This window comes from Molothrus aeneus, chromosome 22 (genome assembly GCF_037042795.1).
Source record: "Molothrus aeneus isolate 106 chromosome 22, BPBGC_Maene_1.0, whole genome shotgun sequence".
Classification (NCBI taxonomy): Eukaryota; Metazoa; Chordata; class Aves; order Passeriformes; family Icteridae; genus Molothrus; species Molothrus aeneus.
The window spans coordinates 7,502,951-7,529,054 of record NC_089667.1 but is presented as its reverse complement, the minus strand read 5'-3'; the positions used below and the strand labels follow the sequence as shown (position 1 = coordinate 7,529,054).

The 26,104-nt window shown below is 50.1% G+C and overlaps 1 protein-coding gene across 8 annotated transcripts in view; it reads right to left on the bottom strand.

Moving 5' to 3' along the window:
- CADM1 (cell adhesion molecule 1) overlaps window positions 1-26,104 on the bottom strand; it is a 138,840-nt gene that overhangs the window by 5,785 nt on the left and 106,951 nt on the right. Inside the window, exons 6-11 of one of the 8 annotated variants that reach the window (XM_066564468.1) lie at window positions 25,637-25,736; window positions 22,649-22,821; window positions 19,120-19,191; window positions 10,420-10,452; window positions 5,172-5,225; window positions 2,945-3,028 (exon numbers count right to left, since the gene is read on the bottom strand). In XM_066564468.1, the coding sequence (XP_066420565.1) occupies window positions 2,945-3,028; window positions 5,172-5,225; window positions 10,420-10,452; window positions 19,120-19,191; window positions 22,649-22,821; window positions 25,637-25,736 (516 nt within the window). The remainder of the gene's footprint in view (window positions 1-2,944; window positions 3,029-5,171; window positions 5,226-10,419; window positions 10,453-19,119; window positions 19,192-22,648; window positions 22,822-25,636; window positions 25,737-26,104) is intronic. The other 7 variants (XM_066564470.1, XM_066564469.1, XM_066564471.1 and 4 more) reach the window with 7 other exon arrangements.

Sequence of the window (26,104 nt, the reverse complement as noted above, 5' to 3'; positions counted from 1 at the left end):
CAGAAAGAAGGAGGGAAGGGCAGGGAAGGAACAGACATCACAGCATGTTGTCAGCAACATGCGCCCTCAGGGCTACTCTGCAGCTATGGGTGCACCCTGGCTGAACCGTTTTTGAGTCGATGCTTTGCTTGGCACCAAAGCACCTTAAAGGAAAACTGCAGTGGTAATGGTACAATGCACTTGCCAGAGCTGAACTCATGCAGGAAAAAAAAATCAATTTGTCTTTCCAAGTGCTGTGCTGCTCCCCCAAGGGATTGGCACGGCTGCAGCCCACAACAGGGGATGCCAGGGTTTCGTGGGATGCAGTACTGGGTCCGTCTGCCCATGGTGCAGATCACTGTACAGCAGCAGCAGCGCTCCAGAGCCTCTTCTAGGGTGGCCAGGAAGAGACTTGGGTAGCTTGAAATTTATTTTTGCTGATTATTTTTACCAACTGCTCGTGTAATCAACAAAATAGTGATTACACTGCTGGAATGGCAACCTTGAAGTTTTCCTTTAAACAAAAAGTATGGCTCAGCAAACAGCACATAGACAGGAGAGAAAGGGGTTGGGGACTGCTTCCTACTCATCACAGAACTAAGGAACTAATTCCAGAGCTTAGGAGCAGTACGGAGCAGATGCTGAGCTGGGGATTGTCCATCTAAGTATTGATAATCATCATCTGCGATTCACACCTGCAGGTTCTCAGCTATGGGGGCTTTGGGGGACTCTTAAAAAGTGAATGTTCTGATGATCTCCAGGTTTCTAACATTTCTGCCAATGTTAAGTGCTAAAATCAGCTTTCTGTGGGCTCTCAAGAAAAATGTTGGTGATGGTAAGAGCAGCACTCTGACAGTCTGGGTCAGTGCTTACACTGAGATTTAACAGAGGGAAGACTTCTCTGCTCCCAACTTCTCAATGAAAAGGTTCCACTCAATTCCACTTTAATGAGGCTTTAAATATAGATGTATCTATGAATATTCCACTCTTTTCGTCAGCAGCAGCATCCCAAGAGTAAAAGTAAGAATGGGTTGGACCGGGCTGCCTGTATTTTAAATCTCCTTTCTGCCCACACCAACAGCCTCAGCCCTATTTGGGTCAAACCACTGCAGGTTTACCTTCAGTGCTCCCCACGCTCTCAGCAGCGGGTCCCGCGAGGCTCAGGCGGCGGCTCTGGGCTCACCTTGGTGACGGGAGCCCCCTGCACACACCAGCATCCTCGAGCGCCTGGAGGCAGCGGCTCCTTCCTCCAGGGACCTCCTGCAGCCGGGAGGAGCCGGCCCCACCTCTCCAGGGGCGCTGGCACCGCTCCTGACACTGCTGCTGCTGCCAACAGCTCCTTCCCTGCGTGTCCAGCACCCTCCAGCCGATTGCGGCTCTCCCTGGGCCCAGAGACGGAGGTGTGGAGCAAAGGCAGCACTGGGAGATGCAGCCTGTCCTGGTTTTATGGAACCCCAGCTGTGTGGTGCTCCTGACTCCTGTCCTTCCTCCTCACCTCCCTCCAGCTTCACGTTAGCCCAACTGCAACCTTTTGGGGTGTCTCTGGACAGCCCTGACCTTCCTCTATGTGCATTTCTGCTGTAAAAGCAGACAACAGAGGGAGATTTTTATGAAAATGTAGTTAAGACATTATTTTTGGCACATCAGGATTTATTGCCTCACTTGCACAAAAATTTACCTTCTATTTGTGGGTGAAAATTAAGGTCAAGCTCCTGACATTGGGCAGTGTGGGCTGAACTTGTGGGCAGGAGCAAGCTCATACACACCAACCCCACTGAAGCTCCTGAGCTTCCCAGATGTGCAGGTAACATCTGCATCGCGGCAGGGGAAAGGAAACCTACACCAACAGCTTTGAAGAATTCCTAAACAAGTGACCTCTTGTAAATCTGATTACAGTTTAGTTTGTTAAATGATTATCCCATCAGTATGCCTGAAGAACCCACAGGTCACGATTTGGGTGTTTAATGGCTTTAAGTCATCTGAGCACTCCTGAAAACCTGGTGAGCCAATTATTCCTTTTCCCTGGAGGTAGGAAACATCAGGACTGCACTGACACCTCCCAAATGAATCTGGGGTCAATTCTTTTGTGGAATGAAGTTTTTGAAATGATGCAGCAGCACTAGATGTTGGACTTGGCAGGGGGTGCTGGTGGAAGAACAGGCTGCCGTTACTCTGTGAACACTATAAAGCACTTAGCCACGACATGGGAGGACAGAAATCACTGCCTGCCCATGACAGGATGAGCAATAATGTTATTCATTCCCACAGCGTGGCATGGAGCAGGCTACCCCTCCTCGAATTTATTGAGGGGCCGTTAAAGAGCAGCGTTAACCTGCCTGTCCTATCGTAATTGAATTTGGTCTAATTTAAACCAGAGAAATTTGAGGAGTTCATCCTTCTTCAATCAATAAGCTCCCCTTCAGCGACCCATTTCAAGATCGCTTCATAAAAAATAACGCGCTTTGTTTGAATAAATGTGCTCACCGTGGCAGAGCTCAGAGCTGCACGGCTGCTTCCACAGACTCCTCTCTGGAGAGGGGAGCCCCGCGTGCAGCCGATGCTATGGATCCACCAGCATCCCCTCTGCAAAGGCGCTGATGGTTTTTGGTCAGGGAACCGTTCCCTGGTTCACAGGAGGTGCTGATGCTCCGGAGCAGAGCCAGGAGAGCTCGGGGGGTGTGGGGAGGGGTCCCTGGAGCGCCGTGCCCCGAGCCCACGGCAGTGTCTGTGTGTGTGCACCTGCATGCACAGGTGTGCACAACACACACACGCTCAGGTTTGCCCCCTCAATGCCCAGTGCTGCAGGAACCCTGCCTGCCAGGCTGGAATGAGGAACTGAGAGGTGCTAGGCCAGCCCTCTCCGTACCCTAAGGGCTCAGGATGTGAGGAACAAGAGGAGGATTGCGAGAGGCACAGACACACAGAGCTCGGCCGAAGAGCGAGGACGGCTCTGCACTCAGGCTACCTGAAGGGCGGAAGGCAAGGGATGCATTACTTAATTGCACAGTCGGCAGAGCCTCGCTTGAAGCTGTGGGTGGGACAGATGTACCTGGAAGGAACAGCACACTGAGCAAACACTGCAGCAGCCCCCACGCCCGCCACGCCAGGGTCCCCCATGGGGGTGGCCCGTGCCCTGCATCCCCAGGGTGGTGCCCAGGGTCCCCCATGGGGGTGGGCCATGCCCTGCATCCCCAGGGTGGTGCCCAGGGTCCCCCATGGGGGTGGGCCATGCCCTGCATCCCCAGGGCGGTGCCCAGGGTCCCCCATGGGGGTGGGCCATGCCCTGCATCCCCAGGGCGGTGCCCAGGGTCCCCCATGGGGGTGGGCCTTGCCCTGCATCCCCAGGGCGGTGCCCAGGGCTCCCCATGGGGGTGGGCCTTGCCCTGCATCCCCAGGGCGGTGCCCAGGGCTCCCAGCACCCGCTCCAGCCGGAGCGGAGGGCAGTGTACCCGATGGAGAGCTCAACTCCAGCACTCACCTGGAGCACCCATCTGAGAGCCCCCATGTGCTGAGCCCGGGCCAAAAACGTGACCTGGCTTCAGTCTCTGAAGCTATGGGGCAGAGACCACTCTGTCTGTAGCAGAGAAGGGCCTGGGGCTCTCTCTAGTGCCTCCCCCATACCTGACCCAGCGTGATCCTGACCACACCTGACCAGGAATGATCACCCTTTGGGCAGGCAGGAGTAACCCAAAGAGCAACAAGCAAAATTTTGAAATTCTTAGGGAAAAAATCAGTAGCCAAACCAGATGCTCCAAAAAGGCTGCTTGGCAGCACACGACCATGCTCACTGTGGGCAGTGGCTCTGCCTGAGCTGCGTTCTGTAGAGGTGGGGGAAACTTTGGCTTCCATTCCAGACTCAGAAAAGGGGATACACTGAGCTGTGTGCTCTGGGAAAGGTGTGAGCCCCTCTGAGCAGCACAGGCTGGGGAGTAAACACTCATTCTGGGCAATTCCCTTGAGAAATTGTTTCAGGTTCTTCTCTTCACTCACCAAAAAGTGTATTTTTCCTTAAAAAATAGAACTTAAAAAGTAAAAGAACTAAGAGCAAAACAATTTTCCCCATCCACTCAGGGATGTTCACCAGAGCCCTGGTGCATCTTACCTATGGGATCTGTCCCAGGCCTGCAATAATAATTGTTAGCATTGCTCAATGTTAGAAAACATCCAGAATGAATCCATCATTTCTGACCTCTTGGCCACAGCACACCTGTAGTGGCTTATGGGATGAGACGTTCCTGATTTGATTGGGTGAGAGGGAACCATCTGATGGAATAAGATGAGGACTCAGGGTTTTTTGGTGTATTTTTTTGCTCCATGCTGAACCCCTGAGAGGAACAGCACTGGGCTCCAAGCCCCTGGGCTGGGCTCTTCCCAGGGGGACAAATGGCTGCTCCTGCCCCATGGCCAGGACTGTGCACCCTGCGCTGGAGCGGCCGCACGCAGCCACAGAGCCCAGCAGGTACCAGGAGTTTGCAGGGATGCTCTGCAAGGGGGGGCAAAAAAAAAATATAGGTGCATTTCTATAAGAAAACATGAAAAACAAAGATTTAGGTTTGTACCACTGGTAGAGGCTCTGCTCTGAATGCACCCAACTGCATCCACTGAAGATGCTGTTATGCTTTAATCTCAATCAGCACTAATTGGCAAGGACCAGCCATGAGGATGCATTTATGCCTCTTTCAGACCAGTGTGGACAAAAAGAGGCTTGAACCATTTACTTGGTTTGGCCTCACTGATGAAACAACCACCTCTTTTTTACTGCCAATCTGATGCTGGTATGATGAGGAATCCCCAAGCAGCCAAGGGTTAGTGCTGGCCACCTGTTTTAAGGGCGGTTTCACACAACACGGCAGATTCAAGTGTTTTACAAACCAAGATTCAACTCAACCGGTCTCCAATTCAATGTTCAAAAAATCCCAGCCAGGAGGGAACCACAATGGTTGGCCTTGGTGCCCTGCACCTCCTGCCCCGAGGATGCCACACAGAAATGGGTGCCAAAATAAAAAAATTAAAAAAAAACAAAAAGGAGGAGAACCCCAACAGAAAGGAGCGCACTTCCAAGCTGCAAGAGCGTGGGGGGAATGGCTGCGCCATAGCGACTGCACAATGCAACATGGCCAAGATGCAGAAATCAGAGTGGAACCAGTGTCTAGCGAAGGAGAGCAGCGGGTTACCTACAGACTAGCCCTTACCTGAGAGATCCCCATAGTCCAGCTCCTCGGCCGAATTGGGCAACTGAGTAAAGCCTTACAAGTAAAAACAGACTCGTTTTTCTCTGCGTTTCTCAAGCGACAAAAAACAACACACTTAAGAACTGAGGATGAATTTCTTGAGGGGGAAAAAGAGAATGCGTCAGTCACTTGCCACCGTCTGCCAGTGCGGGCAGAGCCATCGTGTGACACCAGTGCAATCGTGGCCTTCATTACAGACAGAAATGCTCCTCGCTCTACACTGTTGGCACACGGAACGTGGTATTGAGACCACTCATAACAGCATGCAGAGCCCCAGACTCTGCCTTTCGGCCGTCACGGGGACAATTTCCCAATTTAGTCCAGGCTGATTTCAGTCCTGCATACAGAGAGCAATGGAAAACTTGCCTCCAATTTTGCAACCAATCCAATTAGTTTTGGTCATGGTGACAAGTCAGGACATTTACCAATGACAGAATATGAATATTGTGCAGTGCATGTCATGGCCTGTTTGCAGGCTGTGGGCTGTGTCCTCTGCCAAACTATTGGACAAACTGGCTTTTTTTCATTTGCCCAAATGTGATGGATTTATGGGAAAAGCATCTGTCCTCAAAGCTATACAGCAGTCAGGGAGGCACGTGGTCGTGGCCACCATAGCCAGGGCTGTCTGTGAGGGCATTAGTGCTGCTTGCTTTGGGGGTCTGAGGAAGTGCTGGGGTCTGCAGGCAGAGCATCTCCAGGGGTGAACAGCTCAGCACCAGTGACAGGGCAAAGCAGAGCCAGGAGGCCACCCAGACTTACTGAAATGTGGGGTGGGGCACTGTCACCCTGTGAGCTGCGACTTCCAGGACTCACTCTTGCTGCTGGCCACTAAAAGCAAATGCATAAGCAAAGGAAAAAAATTCCCATGAAGAGATCCCGCACCCCTGGGCACTGGGGAACCTGGGATCATCAGCTCACAGACTGCTACCAGAGCTGACTCTCTGTTAAATAGCCAAGCTGTGAGTGCAGTGTGGTCAATGTGCAGACTTGGCCCCACTGCAAAGCAGCAATATGTATATTTTTATATATACACTGCCCTTTAAAAATGAAACTAATTTTCAGTGACTGGTTTTTAAATGCATCAAATCATCAGGAAGTTACATTGGTATTACCTCCTGAAGTGGGAAGCCATTTAGATTAATAGCAGGAAATAGGCTTGTGTGCCACTCTTGGGTTTCAGGGAGTCCTTTTCAGATTTTCAGGAGCTTTTTTCCTATAAATGATCTATAAATACAACAGTTGACTCACAGAACCATTGACCATGCAAAGCTGCACTTGGCAGAGGAGCCCTTCAACTTTTCTCTCTCCAAAATTGATTCTGTAGAGAGTTCCTTTTCAAGGAACTACATTTTCTCACTGATGAAAAAGGGCAATGTTGCATTTTTTATGAAGAAAAAAAAATCCTTTTCAGAATAAAATTTGCAACAATTCCACAATTTTGCTTCTCCCTGCACCTGGGACACTCACAAATGCCACCAGCCGGTGTTAAAACCTGTTGTGAGGCATTTAAATAGGTGGTAAATTACTTCTTGATTTTTCTCATTAAACTTTCATACTGGCTACTAAAGCCCCCTCTTTTCACTTCTGAGGGGATGAACTCAGAGTCTGCCACTACTCCTGCCAGAGGAATGAAAGGGAACTTTTCACTCTGCTCCATTTCCCTGGAAATGATAAATCCTGGGCAGGCTCAGTGAGTGCGTCCTGCAGCTGAACAAGGTGCTCACACAAGGACCAGGCACCCCCAGGTACATTTAGGTTTCTGTGGGCTCCCATGCTACATCCAGTTCTTTAGGAAAAGCCAATTTCTCTCCCATCTCAGGCTCTAAATAAGCAATTAGGGATTCCGTTTCATGCGGCGCCGCGCAGACCCGCAGCGCGCGCAGGCAGCGCTGTGATGTTTTATTCACTGCCCCAAGGATGGGAGCTGTGAAACAGACTGAGGAACGGATTCACTATTAGCTGCACTTTTAAGTAGGGCATTTCCAAGAGGGAAGGAGGCAGTGGGACTGGCAGAGCTGCTTGGTGGTGGCAGTGCAGAAAGCCCTTTTCTGTGGCACCTGGCAGGATGTACACGTGGCTGGCGCTCCGGTCGGGGGCAGCCAGGCTTTGGCTTCAGCCAAGCATTTTCAGGGACTGAGGACTATCAGGAAAAGGAACAAGAGTGTAACACAATAGTGCTACCGATTCTTGTACCAAACATGCTAAGGCCACAATTAGAAACCCACACAGGCCTTCAGGGAAGGATTTCCAGCCTGTAAAATAATTTACCTGCTGCATTATGGGTCAAATACTTTCTTACCACTCTTCATTTGTGACTAGGGTGTTTTCCTGCTTTGCCAGCTTCAGAGGAGGCTTTTCCAAATGGCTCAAAACCCTACTCTTCCATGGGAATGAGCAGAAATTCTGCCTGTGCTGAGGCAGCATTGCCTGGTTCTTGCCTTGCCAGGGGAATGGGGAGCAGCCCTGAGCCCCCATTGCTGGGCTGGATGGATGGACAGGGCCTCAAGCACAATGCCCTGTGTGTGCAGCACCCACATCCTGGGGAATCACTCTGAGCATTTAGAGCTCTCTGCTTACAACAGGGTAGGGGCAGAATTTGAAAAATGGACACAAAGTCAGTGTGTTCAAGGTCATGGCTGCTTAGAGATGTCCTGCTTGTACAGGGGGCAAGTGTGAGCTGGGCATCTCACCTGAGGGGCTCCCCAAAGCCCAGCACCTTGCAAGGGCTGAGCTCTCTGGCCACTGAGAGGCAACAGGGGCTAGGACATTAAAAACTGGCACGTTGATTATGGTGGGGAGAGTGGCAGGGAGGAAAATTGAAAGGGCATGGCAGAAAAAGCGCTTTCTCCCCAGACTGAGTGGCGCAGACACTCCAGGTTGTTACACTCCGGGCTCCACCGGTTCTGCCTGTATCCAGCTCAAACAGTGGGGCCTGTGATTTCAGCCCCACGGGCACCCTGACCCACGGGGGCACACCGAGAGGGAGGAGGGCTGAAGCTGGGAAACCCCGGCTTCGTGGGGTGCAGCGGAAGCACAAGCCTTCCTGCCGGCCATGACCATGCTGTTATTGGAGCTCTGGCAATGAACAGTGCAGAGAAAGGAGAAAGTGCATCAGAAAATTCACAGTTAAGCTCTCATTTTTCAACAAAAGAGTTAACAACGTTCGTGCGTTAGGTCGGTCACTCATGCATCGCTGCCGTCAACTCCATTCCGTGAGGAAACAGGAATGGCAGGGCCTTGGCTACTGCTGGGACATGCACACACACACAGGACTCCTTCCCCCCAGTCCTCTAGGATACACTCCAAAACTTTCAATGGCTCAAAACCCTCTTTCCCGGATTGAAGCATTGTGCTGGCTCCACACTGGCCTTACATTCCATTTTCTTTGCTAGCAAGCTCTTTTTTGGGTTGGTTTTTGGTTTTGTTTTTTTGTTGTTTTTTTTTGGTTGGTTGGTTGGTTGATTTTCTTTTTTCTTCCCCCAATTCATTTTAAATCGTTTTTGGAGAAAATCCATTTGGCTGTATTCATGCCCATGCATTTCTAGTCATTCACAGACATGCTCACTCCCATCGGACATCAGAAAGAACAAATGGCCAACATACAGAAACACCTGGTATACTCCATACACACTCCAGCAACACAAGCTTGGAAAGAAATCCGGAGTCTTCACGGGAAAAGCACCCCACAAGGGCAAGCACGGGGGAATTGAGAACAAACTGGCTGGTTTTAAGGCAGGAAAGTTTGTGGCAGCTCGTTTGACTGGGATAGGTTGTCATTTCAGCTGGCCACCTCCCTGGCAGTGATCCTCCCCATGGAGGGGGGAAGCCCTCGAGTTAAGAACAGGCTTTTTATGGCTTCCTCTGAACAAAGAAAAATAAGGAAAGACATCAGGGATTGCTTTGAAAATGGGGCAAGGGTTTGCCAGTGAGCATCTGCCCAGCTTGTCCTCTTTGCAGGGTCTAATACCTGCCTACACTGAGCCTTTCCTGATGCAGAAACAACACCCAGAAAGGATGCTGGGATTTGTGCCATCATTGGGGCTACCTGATCTTTTTCAAATTTAGGGATCAACATCTAGCCACAAACATGTAGCTACAAAATCAGCAACAAAGGCTCTTGACATCTAACACACACAGGGAGATTGACACACAGACAAAACACAAGTGTGCCCAAAGATTTCTGATCTTTATGCCAAGTGGGAAAATGCATCCAGGCAGGTAAGTTATTTGGGATAAGAAGTGTAAGCCTCTCCACTTGATATAGCACATTGCTAGGGAATGATTGCTTCACTCAGTCCTGCCTCTGACCTCACCCAAGCAACACCTCAAGGGGAGCAGGCAGGAGAATGGGTGCTCTGTGCTAGGGATTTCTGTCAGTAAAAATTCAGTCATTTTATCAGAGTTAAAAGAAACTAGAACAACAAAGTCCAACATGGATTAGCTGTAATTAAAAATTGTCAGAGGTTTTGGTTCTTCAGCTGAAAAGTAAGCTTGTGCCAAAAAAATGGGATGCTCAACTTCCAGCCTGCAGCGTACGTAGGCTCGCCGGGGAATGGAGGAAGCTCAGGAAGCTGTCAAGCTGTTAGCTAGACTGCCTCGAGCAGACGAGAAGGGTTACTTTGCTAGACTGCTATGCTGAGAGGAAAGTGTTGCTATTTGTTTTCCCAATCTCCTTCTGCAGTGTAATAACGCAAACTTCCCTGCCGACCTTGGAGGCGAGCGCTCCTCTGTGGAGCATCCCAGAATCCCCAGTGCTGCCCTGTGCCAGCAGACCCGCTGGATACTGTGTCTTAAAAACTAACTCAAAATCCAAGAAAAATGCTCAAAAATCCTAAAAAAAAAAAAAAACAAACCCAAAATCCCCATCAAACAAAAACCCTAAAGAAAGAAAAAAAATAATTTCTTTTTCATGTGTGAAGTGATTCTCTCAGTCAATGGCTGGAGAAGCAATTAGCATTGCTTGGACCTGGATGCCACTTCCATGGGGCTTGTGCTTGCCTGGCACCAGGATGATCAGCTGGGGAGCTCACAGCAGAAATGACAAGAGCAGACAGACTTTCCAGCCTTAGAACCCATGTTTTGAGATGAGTCCACCTGAAACACAGTTTTCCCTTGAAGACTCCAGTTCCCTTTTTGGCCTCCCCTTCCCAGGCTTGTCTTGCCACTCAGCAGCGCTGAGAAATAAGATAAACAGGAATGTGATACCAACCGTGAACTGCTGGTTCTGTCGTCGCCGTTGTGTCTACACACGGGAACAGAGGATTGGAGGAAGGGAAGAAACAGGAGGAACAGCATGCAAAAAAAGGGAAAATGGAAAAAATGGAACAGATAATATATGAGCAAGCTTTCAAAGAACATTGCGTGACAAGCAATAATAAAATGAAAGGCAAAAAGCATTTGAAGTGAGTTGCACTGTTTAGAAGACATGCCTCCAGTTCAAAAGCTATGAGCCTGAGGAAAACAGTAAATTTTTCTCTTTTTCCAGGTCCTTGCCAGAACAATTACTGGTGGTTGCAAAGTCAGGGGAACAGGAGACAGGGGAGAACACCGACACCAACGGTTTGGTTGGTGGGGACAAAACAGAAGCTCCAGAGCAGGATGAAGAGCTGAGGCTCGGCACATTGCTGTTACACACTCAAACACTGCCTCATCAGAGCACCCCTGGCCAGGGAACAGTCTGCTCCTGCCTCTCCTCCAGCTTCCCAGCCACCACCTGCACGATGAACCATTTTTATCAGCATAAAAGACGTTCTAGAACTGGCAACAGTGGACAAACGTTACCAGTCCCTCTGCTGCAGCAGGTAGCTGGTCAAACAGCTACGGGTAATTAAAATATCCTGGATGTTTTTTTGCAGGTTAGTCTGAAGCTGACTCTACTCCATATGGACTACATCTCACTGGAAATTTCTTGGGGGGCACTGCCTTGCCAATGGAGAGATGCTTTGTCTCTTCCAGGAGTTTTCAACAGGCAGTTTTAAAAGACTGACCAATCTTCTGGCTTTTACTGACAGTTATTGCCATCAACAGGTCTAAAGCAAATGTAACCACATTATCAAATTTACTGGCTTATTTAGTTGTTGGAGGCCACTTGCTTTGCATCTGGAGGCATTCTGTGGCAGGGGTCAGTGGCTGGAGGGGGCTGGCAACCCAGAACTGTCACTGCCACAAATCCTGGGGCCAAGCCCTGCCTGGCTGGGGGCAGGCAGTGTTTGGGCGGGTAACACCGTGGGTGAGCAGCGCTGCACCTGTGGCCCTGCACAGCAGCCTGGAGCTTGGGTTTTGCAGCACGACAGACAATTCACAGCGGCCTTTCCCCTGTGACATGCTGGCACACAACCCAGGGACAGGGCCCTGCGCGGGCAGAGGCAGCAGTGGAAGAAACAGGACCTGTGTCTTGGCAATTTAGCTGAGGACAGCCCAGGGCTGAATTCCTGAAGCAGCAGCAAAGACAAGAATCATACAAGGAATACATAATACTTACAGATACAAGGTCTACATGCTTTAATTATGGAAGCAAAACAAATAAACCCTGCACAGTTTAACAAACTGCACCAAGATTTGCATAACAGATTATCAAGCCATCATTAGCCTGTTTCCACTGCCAATGTAGGCTGTTCTCATCTTGGCAACCAAATCTAAGGCACCCTCAAGGAGGCCAGCCCTTGTTCTCCTGCGGGAGCCCTGGGGGCTGCAGGGGAAACCTTCCAAAGCCACGAGGAGACCAAGAGCAGGGCTTTGCTTTGGTTTTGGGTAGCAATCCCCATTTGTTTTAACCAAGCAAATGGTGGAAGGGGAAATGGTGGTGGAGGTGGGGGGAAAGCCATTGTTTAGAAGGGGTTGTAAAACTGAGTATTAATTCCTGAGATAGCATCTTGGCATCTATAAATAGTCTCAATTTACTGTCTTCCTGAAATAAAAAAAGTTATGTCAGCTTTTACAATAAATAGAGAATCTGCTGGAAGCAAACTTGTATTGATGTGCTGGAAGAGATTATTAGTCAAGAAACAGTGCAAACTGGACAGTGCATCTCGCTTCCCCGTCCGGGGACAGAGACTGACAGGTTACACAAAATAAAGTTCTCAAGCGGTTGTAAGTGCGAACAAATATCCACGTCAAACAACATGTTGGCTGCAGCTGGAATGACAAAGTTATGATTAGCAAATGGTTTGGATGGTTGCAATAGGAAACACAGACCGGTTAAAGTTTAGAGTGAGCTTTCGGGGAGTCCTGTCCAGTCCCAGTCCTCTTTGGGAAGGAGGACTGCACACACCAGGGCTCCGCAGGGAACGACCCAGTGCTGACACTGGTGTGTTTGTACATCATCCCGTGGCAGAGGAGAGAAAGCTGTCACTGGTGCTTTGGTACCAAATCAGTGCATTCCTGTAAACCCACGGGTGTCCCGGCCCCGCCACTGCCACTCCTCACTCGGGAAGGGGCACCCCAGCCCTGCAGTGCTGCTGCTCACACAACCCCCAACTTCAGGCTGGACTGGCTAACTTCAAAGGTGCTTTTCTGAATCCTGGGTTTGTACCAGCTTCTGCTCTGCTTTCAAGAACAGCCACACTTCCATGTCAGAGCAGGCACACAGCACCCCAGGGATCAGCCTTCTGCCCCATGTCCTACAATAAAAACCATCTCTTCTCCTCAAATGCTGACCAACAAGAGGTCTTCGATACATTCCTGATTTAACTAATGTTGACCAAAGCCACGGAAAGGCTCTGCCATCAGAAAAAAGCACTGTTCTGGTCCCAAGCCATCAACATGTTACACCATCACCCAAGGCTGATAGCTATCATTTAAAATGGAAAGCTGGTGATGAAGAAGGGGCTGGTTTACCCAGTGCAGCAAAGCCAAGAGAACATGGAAATCACATAACCAAACAGACCTGGGATTTTCTACCTTAATGTCAAGTCTTCTCTTCCCAATGCCAATCAGGAAAAGAACTAAACACGCTGTTCAGGAAAAGGAGAGCAATGTCAAGGCCTTCCAAAATCTTCATGTACAAAAGCTCCTCAGAGGCCTGGTTTATAGTTACAGAAGGTACCCAAAGGAGTAACCATTGGCTTCTACAAAGCTGCAAATTTCACTTCATTGGAATTTCTGTGTAGCACTGGCTGTAAGAAATAAATATCTGCCAGCTAGGACAACTCAGATGACACCCAAGCTCGAGGCACTTACCACCCCATTAGGCAGCTACGCAAGGGCACACACACATATACACACACATATTTATAAAATTACTGCATGGAGGCAGCTGGGCAACATTTCTCAGAGTTATGAGCTCCACTGCTGAGCCTCCTCGTTTTCTCAAATGGATTCTCTCCAACTTCAAACTGTTTGCAGAGTGTGACAGACCAGGCCCTTTAAACTTGGCCGTAATTAGTCCACAGCCTCAAACAGAACAAGCACGATGGAGGAATATTAAAACCCCAGCAGCAAAATTAAATTCCCCTGGTTGAATGCTGCAGCTGCGGTGCTGCAGCCTCACAGAGGTACCTGGTGCTGGGGCTGAGGAGCACACACAGAATTACAGCAGCACATCCACAAAATAGTGGCAAAACACGCTGCTGCCTTTTAAATTTAAAGAGGCTTTAGCAAGTATAGATATCCATTCAATATATTGCTTTTTAAATTGCTTTCTGAACTGAAACCAAAAGCCAATCTGATCCCTGACGCGTGGAGCTCTTATTCTTCCCGATTTTCCAGACTACTTCACATGCACTGACCGGGGCGAGTGTGAATTCCTGCACGTTGCTGCCTTCGAGCAGCCTGAGGGGACGGCATGCAGCACTGCAAACGGATCCCTGCTTTGGTTCAGCTCCTTGGGGCTGATGAAAACACCTACAAAACCCTTCCCAGTGTTCCTCTGGCTGAAACTGCTGTGGGACACCAGCACAGATGTCACATCCCACAGCAACGCACGAGCAGAGGGCTCAAACACCAGAGTGCAGTGACCCATCCGTCCCCTCCCTCAGCTCAGCCATCCTCTCCCTCACCACACGCTCCTCTAAGGGGGGGTGGAGATGTCCCTTGCATTCCCAAGCCCCTGATCTGCTCTGTACAGGGCTCCAGGCTGGCACTGAGTGCCCCAGTCCAGGCGCGCTGCAGTGAGCCCTGGGCACAGCTTGATTAGCAGACCAGATGTTTCACAAAAATCATCACAATCTGTATGGATGTTGTGTGTGACCACAACAAAAATAGTCTGAATTTAGCACAGTGGCTCCAGCCATGCTTTTGCATGTTTCTTCATACAGATTTGGGAGGATTTGGGTTTGATTTCATGCCCAAGCTTGCACACAACCCACGCTTCTGCTCAGCAAGACGATGGTTTGTGCACTGCTTATGCTGTGTCACCAAAAGTAAGGCCACGTATGACAGGTCCTGCCTGCTACTGGCTGGACGTGGGACTGAAAGACTGAATTTTATTTCATTTTATTTCCTGTCCCAGGCTTGTCAGCTCTGCCTTTAGCCCCTTTAATGCAGACACATCCTGGATGAAAATGTCAGAAAGGCGAAGAATCATCTTTAAATTAACTTGACATTTTACCAGGGACAGTCAGAACCTTCAACAGAAAGCAGAAGTTAAATAATAAATAATTTGGGGGAACAAATCCCTGGGCTGCGTCCCTGCACAGTGGCATCAAGCACCTGAGCATGTCACAGCTCGGCACCAGGCTGGGAATGCCCAGAGCAAACCGGGAGCCCTCCTGCTCCTGCTGATCTCCCCTGGCAGTGTGGGCATCCCCACATCCCCAGCAAAGCCAGAGACTGTGAGAGAGTCCAGACAGCCCCGCTGAAGCTGGCCACTCGGAGCTGACTGGGGAATAAATGTGTTTTTACCATTAAATTCCATGATCAGGGCAGCACCTGCAGCAGCCCCAGGCAGAAGTGGCCGTACCTGAGCTGATGTCACCATCCTGCCAGGATGCAGCGCTTTAGATATCCCCACGCTGCCTCTCTGCCTCCCACAAACCCACTGCAGGGAAATCTGAGAACAGGACCACTGGGACTGCATTCTTCCTGCCCACCAGCCACTGGGATCACTGCTGGAATAAACCCCCTGCACCTGCAGCTTTTCACACCACCGGCTGTAATTAGGAAAGGACAAACTCCTACTGAGGACAAAATGATTTTCTTGTTTTGAGAAGTTTTTCGACACGTGAAATGCTCTGAAAACCTGCAACTTATTTTTGCTCACAGAGTTCGGATTTCCGTGTGCTGTTATTTTTAAAGCACCTGGGATGACACAAAGGTGTGCTTCTCAGGAGACAGTGCCTGCCCCTGTGGGTGACAGGAGAGCTCCACCACCACGTGCCCCTGCTCAGGAGCTGATTCTCCAACTCTGCATCAATTCTCAGCTCCTGCTTTGGAGTTCACTGCACACCTCCAAGCCAAAGAGAGCTTGCTCCTGGCTTGTACAAATCCTGAGCCTCAGGAAGGAACTCCTGCTCCTGTTTCCACAGGATGGGCTTGGTCCTTTCCACATGCATTCACTGAAGGGGCTGGAGCACCTCTGGGAATTCTCAAGTGAAAACCGCTGCCTGCAACGTTACAGCCTCCTGAAACAAACACACACCCCCACCCCCAGACCTGCTACTCCAAGGGATCAGTGGGATTTAAAATATGCCCTAAATAGGCATTCCAGGGGGACACCAGGAGCCCCCAGCCTGCTGCTGAGGATGGAGAGCAGTGCCTTTGCAGAGCCAGTAGCATCACCTGCAGGGCTGGCAACACTGGCAACCTGCACGTGTCACCCCCAGGTCTTCACCAAAACTGCTGCCAAGACAGCTGTGCAAATCCACCTGTGGAGAAAGAGTGGGACATGCAAATGTGCACCTATGGATGAGGCCCTGGTCCTGGGAGGGGGCGTGCCAGTGGCCTGGGGAGGCTGGGACAGGTAGAAGAACCTGAGGTGAGGGCTGGGCTGTGATTAAGGACCTTTATTTCCCAGGAAACAACAGCTGCCCGAGCCCAGCATTTCCAGGAGCCACTCCAGGGTAATTCAAATGATGCTGTTTGCTCTGCTGTATCGTATTGTACATCTTAATGAAGAAAGCCACAAGGACAATTTAACTGATAAAAAAGGGCTCGGCAGTGATAAGGGCTGAAACACCAAAGGATGGCCGGAATATCAATGCTGCTGCAGGATACGTGGAAAAGATCAAGCTGTCATGCAGGAAATCTTTTCAAGCACCTACACTAAAGTGACAGAGGGAAAGCTCTAAAGGTCGTGGTGTCTGGAAACTTCACTGCTCAGCCTGTCCTTCGCTGGAGAAAGCATCAGGTCAGCTTTCCAAGAGCTCCCCCAGAAACTCTCTGAACCAATAAATCAAAAGGACAACTCCAAGGGCAGAATTTTCTAGGGTCACCTGCTAGAAACTGCTTCAGTGCAGCCTCTTTCCCCATGTTTTATTCAATTAAAGCAAGACAATTGTTTTTCAGAACTACTCCATGGTTCCAGGGGACATGAACTACGTCAGGGTTATACTAAAAGTAGGGGGACAAAAGCAAAACAAAGCACATTTCAAACCCACCTCATCCTAAGGACTGGGTTCCACTGGGCTGGCTCCAGATGCCTGGATTGCCAGCAGCTCAGAGAACACCCTGTTGTCTCCCACCTCTCCTCTGTCAGACAGGAAGAACGCTGGAGCAGTTGGGAATTAAGTTATCAGGTGTCTCTCAAGGCTTTGAAAAGTGTTCCAACACTACTCTGCTATGTAATTCTAGAGATTATGTTAATTTGACCTAATTTTTTCCAGCCACAAAGTCTCTTAACTACTGAAGGGCAGACGCTGGTGTGGCTCCACGCTCCTGAGCACTGACTGGAGAGGACACACACACGCAGATCTCTGCACGACAGAGGCAGGAGAAGCCTCGGCTGCTCTGGGTGGGAAAAGCACACTGAACTCATGGGCACAGGATGGTAAGACACATGTCAAGAAGACTCAGTGCCAGGGAAGAAAAGAATAATTTCCCTTATCAGCATTAGTAAATCTTCTTCCGACAAATTGCGAGCAGGAACTGCTGAAATCAGGGAGCAATATCACATCATTACTTTTCCAGCCTCCTCAGCAGTTCAAAGGCAACACAGAAAAGCACCAAGAAGGCAATGGAGACCCACTGGGTTCTGCCACCAGAGTCTGAGATCCTCCACCACTGCAAACCAAGGTGAGAGAGCAATGCTGGACAGTGACGAGCTCCTTACCCAAGGGACCTCTGCCAGGCTGATGACACGGCCATTTCCAACTGCAAGAACCATCTCTCTCCCCTTCTTATTTTTAACATAAAAAACTGGAAAGCTGTGTGAAGGAAAGCCCAAAGGCTACTGAGCATCCACAGCCAGGCTGCAGCAGGACAGCAAACAACCAAGCTGCTGTTTACTGGGAAGAACCAAGCACTGCAGTGGGACCTGACACAGCACCAGATTTGGAGGGCAGTGCTGGGGCAATCCCTAAAACAACAGGCTGGTAACAACCCAGCTCCCAGAAAAAGGACAGTCATTAAGGTTTGCAGGCACCAAGATTAACTGAAGGGGTTATCCAAGCATCAAAACACATGGCTCCATTTAGCCTTCCAAAATTCACTGAAAGCACGAGCAATTACCGTCAGAGAAAGAAACCTGTGAGCGCGTCCAGGTACAGCCTGTGGGACACGGCCGAGCTTCTCTGCCAACAGCTCTCAGGGAGGCTGCGAGAAAGCTTCAAACCTCCTCTGAAACAAAAGCGGGTTAGGTCCAGAAATCAACACCACGGGAAGAGGGAGAGCCATCCCCAGCAGCCCGGGCTGGGTGCCTGGAGCTGGGCTGACCGCAGGCACCTGCAGGGAGGAAGGAGAGCACGGCGAGGGCTGGCAGGGTGATGGTGCCCACGTTAAGGCACGGTGGCAGAGAGGCTTCACCGGCGTGTCCGTGCCAGCGGGGCCTGCCTTGGGTGCAAAAACCTCGAGAGGAAAAGAAGCCACGAAACGCCCGGGGCAGGGTGGTGAGAGTCAGCTGAGCAGCGTCATAAAAGCAAATAAAACGTGAAGGCATTTACACAAGGGGTGGTTTACAGCAACAGTAAACGTTGTGCCATTAGCTATTCAATGGTCCATCCTCACCTGCCGTTTGTCACCTCTGCCTCAAATAAAAAAAACCAAAGCCAAACCAAAACCCACAAAAAGCAGCAAGCAAAAGCAAAAGCAGCGGTTGGAATTGGAAAGGTCAGAGAAATGACAATGCGAATGGTTACAAATAAATCAGAAGGGTTTTCCTGATGAGTCAGGTCTGTGAGGAGGTATGAGGATGTGTCACAGAGGTGTCATGATCTTGCTGGTTGTTTTTATTCATCTTTTCTTGCAAGACACAGAAAATCTCACAAGCTGAAAGGCAGCTCCTCAAGAAGGGGCCTATGATGGCATTCACACAATAAAAACGACTGGTGGAATTCCCTTTTCTGGGAGAGTGAGGGAGAAGCTTATCACAAAGAAATACCAACACCCTGGCATGAGAAAAAGCATCTTGAGGCACATCAGGCGAACTGAACTGCCGCAGACCAAACTTTCTATAAATTGCTCAGAAATTGGTACTGACGGGATGGAGGCTGAAACGACTGCCCGTGCTAAGGGAGCTCTGAGGCTTTTGGCATCCTGCATGTGAAGCACCCAGTGCTGGCCACCAGTAACTGAATTAATCACTTTTCCTGCCATGACAATTCCCACATTTCAGGAACGCCCACACCCACGGCAAGGACTGTCTGACACGCCGAGCTGCCGGACCAGGGCTCGTGCTGTGGGTGGGCGTATTTGAGGGGAAAAAAAAAATACTGCAAGTGATTGGTTTGTTGTTTTTCCCCAGGCTTCATGCTCTGCTTATATACATAAAAGACAATAAACATTCAGGACATTTTCAATGGTTATGAAGGTACCATACCTGTGATGGTGGTAGGGATGGTGGTGGTAGTGGTGGTGGTTGTTGTGGGAGGAGGGATAGTTGTGGGGGGATCTGGATAAAATATAAAAAAGGAAAATAATAAAAAAGCAAATTAAGAAAAAAAACAAGCAGAACACAACAGCGGTCAATCGTGATCAGAGGAAAACAAGGATGCTAAGAAGCAGCACGGGATTGGGGACCCTTCCCTGGCTAAATCCCAGGGGGCAGCCCAGCAGGGACAGCGGGGCCAGATCCTCCGCCCATGCTTGCCCAGGCTGGAGAACCTGGCCCCAACCTCTCCCCCCTTTCTGCCTTCTAAAATGCTAAAAAAAAAAAATAAAACCCAGCATAAATTAGTCAATGAGAGAGAGAAATGGAATGGGAGAGGCATAAGGAAAATAAACTGCACGCTTTCCACAACAAAAAGACCAGTTTGCACATACAAGGAGAGACACAGTGGTGCTTTGGTGGTTGTCTACGGATACATTTGCAAACCCAGGTGGGAGGGTTGTGTGAGAGGCCCTGCTGTGCTTCACAGCCTGAGCATTAACAGCACATGAACAGATCTCACTGTCTTCCCAGGGCCCTGAACCTCACTGCTCTTCCTCTATAAACACATGGCAGCAGGATGTTAAAAACTACTTCAAAGAGGGTAAGGGATACAGAGAAACGAACAACACCATTGCTGAATATCAATTTCCAGGTATGAGGAATTCCACCAAGATCTTTTAATTTAAAAAAAAGTCAATATTTTTCTGACAATTTCAGTTGCACACTCTTGTTTTTGCTACTAGGGCATCGTTAATGAGATGTTTCTCTCTGTGACCATTTCTCAGATGGACTGGACCTGTTGAGATTCAAACCCTGCTGCTCGTCACGGGATTGATGTTACACACAGGGACACATCCTTATCAAAACTATCGGGCAGAGGAAGGTAGATATGAGAAGATGTAAAAGAAAAAATATGTATTAATGCCCAGATGATCAAACTGAATGCACTTAGTAGTCAGAAAGACTTTGAACTACGGATTCATTCGGCAATAATAGAGCATGAAACCTTTCATGGGCTTTTGATTTTAGGTTTCCTCCGTAGCACGTCAGCTGTTCCTCACTAACACATCTGCTACTCTTTTATCTCTGAGTGAGCTCCCTTGGATCCCCTAATTAAGATATCTGAACTTTAATTATATACTACACCATTATTATATTCCATCCAACTTCCCAAGAGTTAAGGAACATCACCTCATAGTTTGCTGTGCTATGAGCAGTCACCGTCTCTCCTCTGCATCCCAAGGATCTCAGCCCCTGTGCTTCTCTCTCACTCCTGACCCACACATCTCCTGGGAGGGTGGGGACCCTCCCAGCTGAGGCCCAGCAGTCCCCAGACTCACACTGACCAGCCTGGACTGGCTGTGCCGTGGGCTCTTCCTCCATAAAAGAAAAAAAAAACCAAAAAAAAAATCTGGAGTGCTAATGGAGCTGGAAGTTTCTAGCAATGTATCTGCCCACGCCCACGGGGACAAAAAGCATAAAATGAACTTTAGAAAGGAGCATGTGTCCAGTGTGTGTCAGTGTGATGACACACCCCCATCCCACGTGGGCAGCTGGGGAGGTGCTGGGCCCAGCTCCGCTGCTGAAGCCACGTCAAACCCTGGGCCTGCAGAGAGGTCCCTTGGAATGGGACTGCCTGAATGCCGCTGGGGAACTGGCAGATTTGGTGGTGAAAGGAGCCATGGGCCAGAGGTGTAGGTGCTCCACCCCTGAGCGGGGTGAGACCCCCATGCTGAACTCCCCTCAGCAGCAGCTCCAGCTGGGACCAGGAGGCTCCAGCTGATGGCCACGGCCCAGCCACTCTGGGCTCCCTCCCCACGCTGGACTTCTCCCTTTTAGATCAAGAGTTAAAAGGATTCCTTGTGCTGTCCAGAGTGGCAGAGCCCAACAGGATGGTCCCAAACGGGCAGGACTGGAGGTGATGGGGTGTGTAAAACCCTTCTGTGCCCATGAGCAGCCCTCCTCTACACGGACAACACACCTGCCAGATGCCTAAGCTGGAACCCACAGTCTCCATCCCCTGGGAACCTGCATCTCCTTCCAAGTAATGCTATCCTGGGTCTCCTCCTGGGGATTTAATCCCAAGAGGAAGCAACCCCAAGGAAGTCTTGCGCTGTCTATTATCGCTCACATCCAAAATGCAGAGTAATTATGTGAGATTTCCCACCAGCTCTAAACCTCAGGTCAGTAATGCTGGGGAGGTCCCCCCAGCCCTGCCTTGGCCTAGGATGGGTACACAGAACTACACCCACCCCACAGCTGCTTTATGGCAGCAGCCTTCATGGTCTCCATCTTGTGGGGAACTGCCTGTGTCCTATTCCAACTGCTTTGCTCTCTGCAACATTGGTTGTTTCTTTCAACACTGATGTAAACAAGTGGGCTTTTTATACAGTGAGCATGCAAATTACCAATCATAAATGCCTATCTAGCTTCATTTTGTAAATTGGAGTCTTGTGGAGCGAGAGGCACTACAAAAATTACCTATATGATGGGGTACATCAGTTTTGTATAAGCTTAAATCTGTCACTACCTTGAGTCCTTAGGCGAGTTTCTAAGACTGGGCTTAAAACCACTCCTGCAGAGCTGGCATTTGGAGAGGAATGGGAGGTTCTCTTTGACTGGATCAACTACCAGAGAGCTCAGACTGCAGAGCTTCAGGTGGCTGTTGCATGGAACAAACTTCAAACCAAGTTTCTGCCCCACCTGAGTGGAACCGTAGCATTGTTCAGGTCAGAAATGACCAAGACCCACCAGGAACTCAGCCCAGCCACACACAACCGCCCTTGACAGAGAAAGTTTAAATATGCAGCCCAAGGAGCAGCTCATCATTAAACTGGGGGATCGCTTTGCAAGTGCCTCCTGAATCTCCATTCCATGAAACACCTCACGGCAGGAGCATGAGGTTCACAGCAATGCCAAAGTCACGCAGAGGAAAGGAAGAATTAAAGCAGGTACTTAAGAGCGCTTTAAAAGATGCTGAGGCATGTTTTAGTGTCTGCCCAGCCACACAGACAGGCTGAAGGCACCTCATTCCTCCAGTTTATTTACTGGTTTGTAATTATTTGGGGATGCTGGCTGATTAACTGGCTAGTGAAAGGCTCAGAACCCCTCGGACCATTGTTCAGGCCACTGGAGGAGGCGCTACCAGAAGGACAAGAAATCAGTGAGAAGTCCAAGGAGAACTGCACAGTTCTCCCCACGCCCCTGCTCTGGCTTTTCCTTAGGCTTCTTCACCTGGCAGCAGGGGTGGGAGCTCCCAGAGCTGGGACAGGCTCTGTGCCCGATGCACACACCGAGAGCCCCGGCAGCACCCGGTGCCTTCCCAGCCCCTGCCCAGCCCAGCACTGCGTCGGGGCGTCAGGAGCTGCCTGCAAATCTGGCATTGAGCAAATGTTAAGTTCTGTCACAGCTTTCCAAGCAGGGCATGTTGCAATTAGGTGTAAAGGAGTCTAGAAGAACGGTGGTTTTTCTCACGTACCGTATACAAACAGCATGTAATCCGCATGTGATTTCCCCACCGCGTTGGAAGCCTCACAGCGGTATGTACCATTATCTGTTTTGTTTAGGTTACTAATGAGAAGGTTTGAACCAGACACTACAACGTGTTGAGGCATCTCATCATCTACTCTTAACCACCTCATGTCCGTAGGCCTACAGAGGAGGGAGAAAAAGAAACAGTCACATTACTATTTTCCTATGGTCAAGATGGCATCTTCAAAAGTTCATCCACAGACAGAAAGCCCAAACCAAGAAAAACTGTAAAGAAACAACACATACTTTTTTGCACTACTCAAGCCCAGATGCTGTCGGGCTTCCTCAATTTAAATTTATTTAAACCCAACAGGAAACTGTATCCAGAGCTTAAATTTTCTGAAAACACTAATGCAAGCAGGAAGAAAGTTCATTAGTGGTTAATCATTTGCTTACTCAGCAAACCTGAAAGCTCTGAGGCTACAGACTCAGTGTTCATCCACGGGGTGCTCTGAGGGCAGAGCTGGACAGCAGAACAAGCAAGGTTTTGTCAAGTTTGAACCCTTCCACAAGCTGCCAGGGCCCCAGTGACCTCAGCAGGGGCTGTGCCGTGCACTGAGGGAGTTCCAGCCCTTCTCCTGTCGCCCAGCCCGCCTGGCAGCCCCTTCCTGCGTCCCACACTGATGGAACCCACGTGGGCAGGGGGTCTGCATCATTCAGGGAATGAAATGAGCCTGGGCTGTTAGAGCTGGTAAAGATTGGAAGCACTGAAGGGCTTTGCAGGGGGAGTCTTTGGACTGTGGGGGTGTTTAGCATCTCTTATTATTACGTCTTTAAGAGCAGTGAGGGGACAGATCGGCTCTTTCTCAACAAGAAAATTCCAGCATTGTTCAGGCCACTCAGCTCCTCTTAAAGGGGAGTTTCCTGCAGCACAGCACTGCTCAGCCTGCCTGGCTCCAAGGCCGGCAAGTGGGACTTCATGTTGCTGGAGGCATCCCATGGCTCAGGCTCTTCCCTGGGTCCAAACAGTACATGACAGCCATGATGCAGAAGCTCCTGATGCTTCAACATCCCAATCATGGATCCAGCACCAAGCAAACTCAGCTACTGCATGGATCCAGCACCAAGCAAACTCAGCTGGGCATTGGCTGACTGGTTTTGGACACAGGTTTGGTGTTCTGTCCCTCGCTGCCATGGAATCGGCACACGAGGCACAGTGTGGGCAGCAGGAGCTCCTGAGACAGCCCAAATGCAGTTTGACTTCAGTAGGGGTGGGAAGGGTTTGAATGCCCCTGGCTACCGTTTTTAAAGGGCTCTTTGTGCTGTGGAGTCCCCAGGTGGTACACGACACAGTAGCTGCTGCTCAGAGAAGTGTCCCTGGACGCCTCACAAGTGACCATTTCAGCATCTTCTCACTTCTGTCATAGTTTTAGGGGGTTGTGTCTAATCTAACAAAATATCTGTATTAATACCAAATAGACATTTCTCCTCTCTGGTCTTTTTTGCCCTCTGAGCTTCCTTCCCCCAATATTTATGTTGCCAAATTTTGCACAGAAATTACTTTGCTTAACTGTAGAAAACTCCCCCTTCATCTAAAACCCCTGTAAAAGATTTCATGAAACCTCTTTGTCTTAAAAAGATAGAGCCAAACCCAGCTGATTATTTTACTGTGTATTTTCTTAACTTTGGGAGACCCAGGTGAAGTGACCTAGAGAAGCCAATTCCCAGCACATCACCAGCACCACGAAACGTGCAGCAGCAAGCTGGCAGGGAGATGTGTCTGTCCTATTTAACATGGGAATGTCTTACTCATAGCCTGCAAGGAAAAAATGTAGAGAAGCCTGTTCATTAGATTCCCAGGTGACAGCAAATGGGAGGCACCGCAGGTACCCGGGGGAGCAGGAATGCAGAGGGGCTTGGCAGGCTCTGAGCAGGGAACAGCTACTGAACAGAACTCAGCAGGGACGTGCCAGCCTCTGATGCACGGGGAAGGGACTGCCCTCGTGCCCAGCAGAACAAACTGGGAACTGGGAATCAAGCAAGTGCTATGGGAATCAAGAAAATCCTGTGGATGGGGATGCAGGCTAGCAGGGAGGATGAGGGCAGCCTGAGCCTCCTCGGCGCTGGTGCCTGCCCTGCCCACAACGCCGAGCTGGACGGGCTCCAGCTCCCCACGCCCCAGCTCTGGGCACACTGCCAAGGAGGCACTGACAGATCTCAGGGATGTTTGCAGAAATCTTATGGACATGATGAAAATAAGGAAGGATAGTAAATACTTGACAGCCATAGATCCAAGTGGAAGAGAAAGTATTTTGAAAAAAAAAAAAAATAAAGCCGACAAAACTTAAATTAGAACAGCAATGAAAGTGTGAGAAAATCTACCCTCCCTTGCCAGGATTTTCCTGATGCATAAATTTCTTCAACTGCCTAAGAAAGCCTCAAGGGCTTGGCAAGAAGAGGAGAGAGAATAAAACTGGTATTCTATAAAAACCACACGAGGCACCAAGGGGAAGCAAAACCATCACACAGTCAGTCTGAGCAGAAGGACGGACTGCCTTACCTGGGGCTCCATCCCACTTCCCCAAGGGCCCAGTGCTGTGGTGCTGGGGGGTGTCCACACACCGGCACCTCCAGGGGCCACAACTGCAGCTCCCAACCTTGCTCTTGCAGATGAACCAAACCCATGATTAATTGCAGATTAATGCCACCCAAGCCATTCCCTGGGGGAAGAGGTGTCCAGCTGGGAGCCTTGCCTTGCTGCACCCGAAGGCTGCTGCATGGTGGCCAGGAAGAGCTCTCCTAGGAGCTTTCCAGGGGAAATTCCTTGGCCATTAGGTGCACGGGAATAAATGCAAGTCCAGCAGCTGTTTGGGTGCAGGAAGCATCTCTCTCCTTCGCTCTGGGACACTGTCTTCACAGCAGAGAATGGCAACAGGAACAGTGGCCGCACAATGTCCCGTCACCACCGGCCCACCCTGGGAAGGGTCCAACTTACTGTGGCTTTCCAAAGGCCGTGCACGTCAGCTCCAGCGGCTCCCCTTCTCTCGTCAGGCCTTGCAAGGGGTAATTCTGAGAAACCCGCACTTGAGGCTTATCTGCAGGACACAAAACACGCCAGGTGAGCCCCGGGCCGTGCCCCTGTGCCCGCTCGGTGCCGGCAGCAGGAGCGGCTGGGGCTGGCGGCACCGCGAGTGCCCACGGCCCCGTGCTGCCCAGGAAGGGCTCCTGCTGCACAGCTCATCCCTGAGCTGGCTCCAGCTGAGAGGAACTCCTTCGTCCTTGTGCTGAGGGGAAGCTGCAGAGACTCGTGGTGCCCAGGATGGAAGGGTGGGGTACCAGCGATTCCTGCACCACAGCCCCAGAGTCCACGAATGCTAACTGTGCTGGACAAGAGATGCTGGTTAGAGACACAAACAGAGCCACAGCCACCCCTGCCTCTGTGTAAACAACAGGAGGCTGCGTT